Source organism: Rattus rattus, chromosome 5, assembly GCF_011064425.1.
Source record: "Rattus rattus isolate New Zealand chromosome 5, Rrattus_CSIRO_v1, whole genome shotgun sequence".
NCBI classification, from domain to species: Eukaryota; Metazoa; Chordata; class Mammalia; order Rodentia; family Muridae; genus Rattus; species Rattus rattus.
In genome coordinates this window covers 71,900,593-71,909,669 of record NC_046158.1, presented here as the reverse complement: position 1 = coordinate 71,909,669, position 9,077 = coordinate 71,900,593, and the positions used below count along the sequence as shown (strand labels likewise).

The 9,077-nt window shown below is 37.7% G+C and overlaps 1 protein-coding gene across 1 annotated transcript; it reads left to right on the top strand.

Moving 5' to 3' along the window:
- Window positions 1-6,608: 6,608 nt before the first annotated feature.
- Window positions 6,609-7,553, top strand: LOC116900496 (olfactory receptor 4A47-like). Its single transcript, XM_032902230.1, has one exon. The coding sequence runs from the start codon at window positions 6,609-6,611 to the stop codon at window positions 7,551-7,553; it is 945 nt and encodes a 314-aa protein (XP_032758121.1).
- The last annotated feature ends 1,524 nt before the right edge of the window (window positions 7,554-9,077 follow it).

Below are 9,077 nucleotides of genomic sequence, written 5' to 3'. Positions count from 1 at the left end.
TGATTGATTCTATACAAAATGCATTTCTTAACAGGTACATATTTCCAGCATTTACATGTGATAAAATACATAATTCCTAAGATACAATTTTGCTTGTCTCTCAAATAATATTCTTGAATTACAAGATATACTACTATTGACATCCTGGATCATGGAAATTATTCTTATTTTATCGACAGCAATTATGAGGATTTACTGTTTTTGGTCAGAGTAAATTCTTTAAAGCATTGATAACTTTAATTATCAGTGTATATTTTTATCAGACATTAGGAGATTCTTTAGTCATTACATATAAGAAGAATAAGTATTGCAGAGAGTATATGCTAAAGCTGAACCTCCTTTATCTACTGCTCTTCTCCATTTTCATCCTTGCAGTTCCTTCAGACAGGAACAATTCTGGGTCAGAGCTCTTGACTGCGGGATAACAAACCCATCCTTCCACTTGGTGTCCTGTTTCTCTACTATACAAGTTCCCTCTCTCCACTGTAGAGCACTTCATCTAAGTACCCACCCTTTGAGTCCTGAGAGTCTCTTACATCCCATAACTCTGGTATATTCTAGGGTGTCTTACGACTTGTCACTTCCCAAGGTCACCTGTTTCCATTCTTTCTGCTGTCCCTCAGGGCTTCAGTCCTGTTTTCCCCCCAATATTAGATCATTTCTTTCCCTTCCCCTCTCTGTCTCCTCCACCACCCAAGTTCCTCCCTCCCTTTCCCCTGTGTCTGCTTTCTTCTCCCACCCAAGTGGGATCGAGGCATCCTCACTTGCGTCCTTCAGCTTGTTAACCTGGAGTCCTGTTGGTTGTGTCCTGGGTAGTCTGTATAATTTTGGCTAATATATACTTAGAAGTGATGCATTCAATGCATGTTCTCTTGGGTATAAGTTTTCTCACCCAGGACGATATTTTTATTTCATACACATGCCTGCAAAACTCAAGGATGTCCTTGTTCTTTTTTTTTCTCCATCTTTATTAAATTGGGTATTTCTTATTTACATTTTGATTGTTATTCCCTTTCCCGGTTTCCTGGTCAACATCCCCCTAACCCTGCCCTCTCACCTTCTATATGGGTGTTACCCTCCCTATCCTCCCCCAATTACCTCCCTCCCCTCAACAATCCCGTTCACTGGGGGTTCAGTCTTGGCAGGACCAAGGGCTTCCCTGTCCACTGGTGCCCTTACTAGGCTATTCATTGCTACCTATGCAGTTGGAGCCCAGGGTCAGTCCAAGTATAGTCTTTGGGTGTGACTTAGTCCCTGGAAGCTCTGGTTGGTTGGCATTGTTGTTCATATGGGATCTCAAACCCCTTCAAGCTCTTTCAGTCCTTTCTCTGATTTCTTCAACGGGGGTCCCATTCTCAGTTCAGTGGTTTGCTGCTGGCATTCGGCTATGTATTTGCTGTATTCTGGCTGTGTCTCTCAGGAGAGATCTACATCTGATTCCTGTCAGCCTGCACTTCTTTGCTTCATCCATCTTATCTAGTTTGGTGGCTGTATATGTATGGGCCACATGTGCGGCAGGCTCTGAATGGGTATTCCTTCAGGCTCTGTTCTAAACTTTGCCTCCCTATTCCTTCCCAAGGACATTCTTGTTCCCCTTATAAAGAAGGAGTGAAGCACCTGCATTTTGGTCATTCTTCTTGAGTTTCATGTGTTCTTCTCATCTAGGGTAATTTGAGCATTTGGGCTAATATCCACTTCTCCATAAGTGCATACCATGTGTGTTTTTCTGTAATTCGATTACCTCACTCACGATGATATTTTCCAGTTGCTTCCATTTGCCTATGAATTTCATAAAGTCATTGTTTTTGATAGCTGAGTAATATTCCATTGTGTAGATGTACCACATTTTCTGTATCCATTCCTCTGTTGGAGGGCATCTGGGTTCTTTCCAGCTTCTGGCTATTATAAATAAGGCTGCTATGAACATAGTGGAGCATGTGACTTTGTTATATGTTGGGGAATCTTTTGGGTATATGCCCAAGAGAGGTATAGCTGGGTCCTCAGGTAGTTCAATGTCCAATTTTCTGAGGAACCTCCAGGCTGATTTCCAGAATGTTCGTACAAGTCTGCAATCCCACCAACAATGGAGGAGTGTTCCTCTTTCTTCACATCCTCGCCAGCATTTGCTGTCACCTGAGTTTTTGATCTTAGCCATTCTCACTGGTGTGAGGTGAAATCTCAGGGTTGTTTTGATTTGCATTTCCCTTATGACTAAAGATGTTAAACATTTCTTTTTTTTTTTTTTTTTAACTTGAGTATTTTTTATATACATTTCGAGTGTTATTCCCTTTCCCGGTTTCCGGGCAAACATCCCCCTCCCCCCCCCCCTTCCTTATGGGTGTTCCCCTCCCAACCCTCCCCCCATTGCCGCCCTCCCCCCCACAGTCTAGTTCACTGGGGGTTCAGTCCTAGCAGGACCCAGGGCTTCCCTTCCACTGGTGCTCTTACTAGGATATTCATTGCTACCTATGAGGTCAGAGTCCAGGGTCAGTCCATGTATAGTCTTTAGGTAGTGGCTTAGTCCCTACCGAAGCTCTGGTTGTTGGCATTGTTGTACATATAAGGGTCTCGAGCCCCTTCAAGCTCTTGAGTTCTTTCTCTGATTCCTTCAACGGGGGTCCTATTCTCAGTTCAGTGGTTTGCTGCTGCCATTCGCCTCTGTATTTGCTGTATTCTGTGTCTCTTAGGATCCATCTACATCCGCTCCTGTCGGTCTGCACTTCTTTGCTTCATCCATCTTGTCTAATTGGGTGGCTCTATATGTATGGGCCACATGTGGGGCAGGCTCTGAATGGGTGTTCCTTCAGTCTCTGTTTTAATCTTTGCCTCTCTCTTCCCTGCCAAGGGTATTCTTGTTCCCCTTTTAAAGAAGGAGTGAAGCCTTCACATTTTGATCATCCGTCTTGAGTTTCATTTTGTTCTAGGGATCTAGGTAATTCAAGCATTTGGGCTAATAGCCACTTATCAATGAGTGCATACCATGTGTGTTTTCTGTGATCTTTTCCAGTTGCCTCCATTTGCCTATGAATTTCATAAAGTCATTGTTTTTGATAGCTGAGTAATATTCCATTGTGTAGATGTATGTGGTAAGATATTTAATACCTTGTTTTATCTTTGGTGTAGTATTTATTCTAAGATATGAGAATTTTATACACACATACAATGTATTTTTATTATATACTGTCCCTATTCCCTTCTTCCTATACCTTCTAAACCCCAATCTGAAACTTTCACTTCTCAACTACATGTTCTTTTTGAGTCCAATTAATGTTGTCCATGTGTATATGAGTAGAGGGCCAAGCTAATTAACTTTCAATTACAAATATCTCCTCAGATAAATGTGAGACCAAAGATGTTGCCTGATTGAATGATTTGATCTTGTAAAGGTATTATGCAGCTGTCTATGGCCTCTGTAAATGCCTGGTGAATGGCTGTATCATGTTAGGGTAAAAGTGATTTGACATATTCCTCATTAATCATTGGTGCTTACAGAGTTTGGATCTTGCCTTTGGATCTTTCCTGAGCTGTAGAGGAGAAGATATGTTAGAGACATCCTATGTAGGGTTGAACACTCCATAGCCACTTCTTTCTCTGACTGGTTGTGGTTCTCTTTACTAACGTTTGTTACTGCAAAGAAAATTTGCTTTGATATGGGGACAAAAGTTGTACTAGTCTATGAATATATGGATAAGCACTTAGAACGCAAGTTGAATACTCTTATAAATTTAACTAAATTGTAGAGGTAGGATTTCCTGTAGTGTTTATGAACTTTCAGGCCTATGTTCTTGGCTATGTCCACAATAGAAGGGATGAGTTCCTTCCCTCTATTGCATCATTTTGCATGTCTTGATAGGGCAGTCATGTTTTTGGGATTATAGATTTGTAGGGCTGTTGATAACTCCCCCCCCCACCAGAATGCAGAGTACCTTCTGATAACAAGAAAGGTAGCTGTTAGGAAAATAGCGAGACTTTGAGTTTGTGTGCATAACATTACAGGTTTCTCATGTCCCTTGGTGTCTAACTACTCTCCTTGTAATAACTTAGCCCCTTTCCCCTAGAGATTGTTCAGGAAAATAAACCTGTCCAGGAGAGATTTCATTTGAACATCTTTCATGCCTTCTAACAAGCTCATCTGTTGAAAATATTGATGACATAAAGTCGCACACAAACATGTAAAATGATCTGAATACAGAAACGTGACAACTATTTTTACTTTAGAATGACCCAATAGATATTTGGAACCTCAATTTTACCCAAGGTGGAAGACGTCTTAGTATTTAGTCCTTAATTTCTTGTCTTCTCTTTTATTTATCACTGCTTGTTGAAGCTTGTGGAAGTTGTCAGTTATCTGGGATTTAGTAAAAAACTGAAGAGGTTTCTATATTTATGAGAAAACTATCATCAGCTTTTCCATGTGCTTAATCTCAGCTTTTTGTTGTTATTGTAAATGTTAAAAACATTTAATAGCTAGGCACAGGTTAGCTTCTATAAATCCTCAAAGAAGTACCCTTCTTGCTGCTTCACCAAAACACACTGAAAGAAAAAAATTCATGCAGTTCCCTTTAATGCTTACCTTTTTTATGTGTGACTCTAAATGGGTTTGAATAATTAGTTTCCACAAATTTAATCAATTTTATACATATTTTTGCAAACTAAGTATCTTTACTTTTTTTTTATTTTCACAGGGACCAAGAATTTTGAATTGCATTTCTACAATAAAGTAGTGGTAATGTTTTAGCATCTTTTTGTGTTTGTATTCACAAACGTGATTGTTTAATTCATCATAGCATTTATTAATAAAAGAAGTTGTGACTCCCTCCACTGAAGGCAAATGCAAGATATGTGTTCTTGAAACCACAGACTTGGAATACAAGGTAAATATTCTTATCGTGTACTATGCTATTTCTTTAAGGTTAGATAGTCTCATAAGGGAATGTGAATAGAGCAAATAATGTGTGCTCCTTGGTAAAATGATGGAGTGAAACATTGGTAGGTTTATTATATGGGTCAAGGTCACTGACACAACAAGGGAATCTACTTGAGACTGAAGTGTAGCCAAAACACTGCAAAGTCCATATTATTCAACAGTGACCTAGGTTCTTCATCCAAATATGTTATGGTGCCTTTCTACACACTATCAATGAGGTAACTGAAGTCATTATTTGAGTACTACAGTTACTGTATCCTATTTATCAGTGATTATGTTTTCTAAAAACAGTAATGAGCTTAGGGATTTTAGTATGACCGAAAAAAATGAAAAAAGAAAAGAAAATCATAGCTAAGTGTGAAAAGATGGGTTGATTAAGTCTCTTCTAGACAATTTGTAAAGATTATGAAATCATCCCATTTAATCCTTTTCTCTGTAAGTAACTTAGAAAATGATCCAGACACATGCCTTCCTATCACAAGGATTGACTTTTCCCTATGAGATACTGCTTTCGTGAATGTGGACAAATATTTCTAACTGAGCATTTTACACCCAGGAAGATCATACTTAATACTAATAATTAGCGTTCTCTACTGCAGTTCTTAGTTTCTGTTTTCTCATGTTTTACTAATTATGTCATTTAAGAACAAGAAAAATTAATTTTTGATTAAGAAGTTGATATCATGGGCTAGATGGGTTATTTGAATCCAATAAAATCAAGGAGGTGTAGTCAGAATTGTGATTTCTGAGAAGTCTCATAAGAAGTAGTTGAAATCATTGCTATAGACAGAAATATGACAAATACATTTGTAGTTACTTGATGCAGTTTCAAGTCAATTCTCTTCAGATTTCCTGATAGTCCCATGTAGACTGAAAGTCTTTTGAGAAGTACAGGTCATCTGCCTAGTGTTACCATATTATGAAAATGAGCTTTATGATCATATAAATCAAAATTATATCTTGAAGATATTCTTATGAGATAAAATGAGTTACAGAAATGTTTCTGTAGCATTTGATATAATGAAGTTTTATTAATGGTATGGAAACTTAATTTTTGAAAAGTAGGAGTTATGTTTCAGTCATTTCTGATAACTCTGATGATTCAATATGTTTTAAATAATTGAAGTTCAGGGATGACAACAATGCATAGAACCAATGAGGTCATGAGAAACAGTATTATTTGTACTGTTAATAAAACCAGAGTAAGGCTCCAACCTCATAGGTAGCAATGAATATCCTAGTAAGAACACCAGTGGAAGGGGAAGCCCTTGGTCCTGCCAAGACTGAACCCCCAGTGAACGTGATTGTTGGGGGGAGAGCGGTTATGGGGGAAGGATGGGGAGGGGAACACCCATAGAGAAGGGGAGTGGGAGGGGTTAGGAGGATGTTGTCCCAGAAACTGGGAAAGGGAATAACAATCAAATGTAAATAAGAAATACCCAAGTTAATAAAGATGAAAAAAAATTAAAACCACAGTAAGAGGAATAGAATTAACAACAGGAAATCTGTTTGGACTATTATAAGGAAAACTCCAGAATTGTTTACTAAATATTTACTGCAAGTTCATCACTGTAAAAGAAAATGATACTTCCCATGTCATAATGGACTCATGCTCACAACTTCACAGCAAATCTTCTTCTCATGAGATGCCATCTTTGATAATAGCCCACTGAAAGTGTCAATGGGAGAAAGAAACAATGTCACAGAATTTGTCCTTCTGGGACTTACTAAGGATCCTGCAGGTCAAAAAGTATTATTTGTCATGTTTTTGCTCATCTACATTGTGACAATGGTTGGCAACCTGCTCATTGTGGTGACAGTGATTGCCAGCCCCTCTTTGGGCTCTCCAATGTACTTCTTTCTTGCCTGTCTTTCATTCCTTGACATTGTTTATTCCACTTCCATCTCACCAAGGTTGATTTTCGACTTGCTATGTGATGAAAAGTCCATCTCCTTCACAGCTTGTATGAGCCAGCTCTTTATAGAGCATTTATTTGGTGGTACTGAGATTGTCATTTTGGTGGCAATGGCCTACGATCGCTATGTGGCAATCTGTAAGCCACTGCACTATTTGGCCATCATGAATCGAAAGGTTTGTATCATTTTGTTGGGATTTTCCTGGGTTGGAGGTTTTACACACTCCATGATTCAAATTGTCTTTGTTTTCAACCTTCCTTTTTGTGGTCCAAATATTATTGACCACTTTATGTGTGATATGTCCCCATTATTGGGACTTGTATGCACTGACACCTATGTCATTGGTCTTGCCCTCATTGCCAATGGTGGAGCCATGTGCATTGTAGTCTTTATAGTTCTTATAGTGTCCTATGGAATAATCCTTAGATCTCTTAAGAATTATAGTCAGGAAGGGAGACGCAAAGCTCTGTCCACCTGCAGCTCCCACATCATGGTAGTTACCCTCTTTTTTGTTCCCTGCATTTTCATGTATGCCAGACCTGTTTATAACTTTTCTAGTGACAAATATATTACTGTATTTTATACAGTATTCACTCCCATGCTAAATCCTTTAATCTACACTTTAAGAAATTCAGAGATGAAAAGTTCTATGCAAAAACTCTGGTGTACAATGTTAACTATGGATACAATAAAATTGCCTTGCCATTGAACATAACTATGTATGAACAATCAGTGAAAAATTCTAACAGCAGATAGCATCAAGGATTTATAGGCAATTAATTACTGCTGAGACAATTAGCCTCTCTCAGAGGTTAGATGCCTTATTTGGTAGTTCAAGGCAGATTGGTCATCCCTGAAACCATACATACATACATACATATATACATACATACATACATACATACATACATACATACATACATGTGTGTGTGTGTGTGTGTGTGTGTGTGTGTGTGTGTACATATACATTCAAGAAAACTCCATAGGCTATCAACAAGAATGAGTGGACAGAAGAAAGACTTAGGTGAGAGCAGCTGAGAGGCACTGAAGGCAAGAATGAGGGTCATAGTATAATTCTATTTCATTTAAAACATTACTAACAACAAAATAAGCTAATAACTTCTACTCAACACATCTCTCTGTTTATACTTTTTTCAATGTAAATTCTTCAAATAGAAGAATAAATAACCTTTGGTTTTATAATCAATTAAAAGTAAATTTCAGGAAATGTACAAAAGGCATATGATTTTCTTCCATAATACAGAAGGATAGCTCACTTGCTCATAACTTATCTCAGTTAATATTGAAACAAGAATTAGCAGAAAGTTGTTAATTATTATTGTTTGAGAAATAAAGCAGTTTTGAGTTATGACCATTCACATTCATAAGAAAGGATTATGGTTAATAGATATATTATGTAAATTTTGAATCTGTTTTATTTACTATGATATAATGCCAATTTATGTGCTAGATTTATTTTTTGCTTATATGGAATATCATTTTATTGAATAATAATAGTCTATTTTATGTATATTTAACAATTTACTTATCTTTTCCACTTGGAGTTATTTATGTTGTTTCTGATACCTAAATTTATAAGTATAAATTGTACATGCATATTTCTAAAATAAAATGACATTTTAAGTGGTGTATAGTGGTATGTTGAATTTTAAATATTTATGATTATTGTGTCTGACAAGCAATAAATGTGGTGTGCAAGTATCTCTCAGAAACATTAATTTAGAATGTTTAGAGTGGTGGAACTGTGTTCCATGGAAGTTTTATTTTTAGTTTTGTAATGGAGAAGGACCCGGGGCAGGTGGAGATGTTAGCAGGATGGGTGGGTTAGGCATGGAGAAAGGAAATGTGAGGAAAGAGACCTGGAATTGGGGGCATTTGGGGACATTTGGAAGGCAGTGTGGAAATCTAGTTTAGTGGAAATTTCTAGGAATCTACAAGGGTGACCCTAGTGGGAATTCCTAGTAATGGTGGATAGAGAGTCTAAACTGGCCATGTTTTGCAGTCAGGCAAAGTTTCCAGTTGTGAAATTGGGTTGTTTTGATTGAGTTATTAACAGAGCAGGTTCCCAAACAATCCAGAATGATGGGACAACAGAAGGATGATCCTAAAAACTGAAATTAGGACTCCTTCTTCCTTTCCCCCTCCCAGGAAGTTCCACCTTCCATTCAGTGTCCAGTTAATTGGCCATCCGATTTTTATTAAAGTCAATAAG

Coding starts and splice junctions, on each gene's coding strand:
- LOC116900496 (XM_032902230.1), top strand. CDS start 6,609: ATGGGAGAAAGAAACAATGTCACAGAATTTGTCCTTCTGGGACTTACT.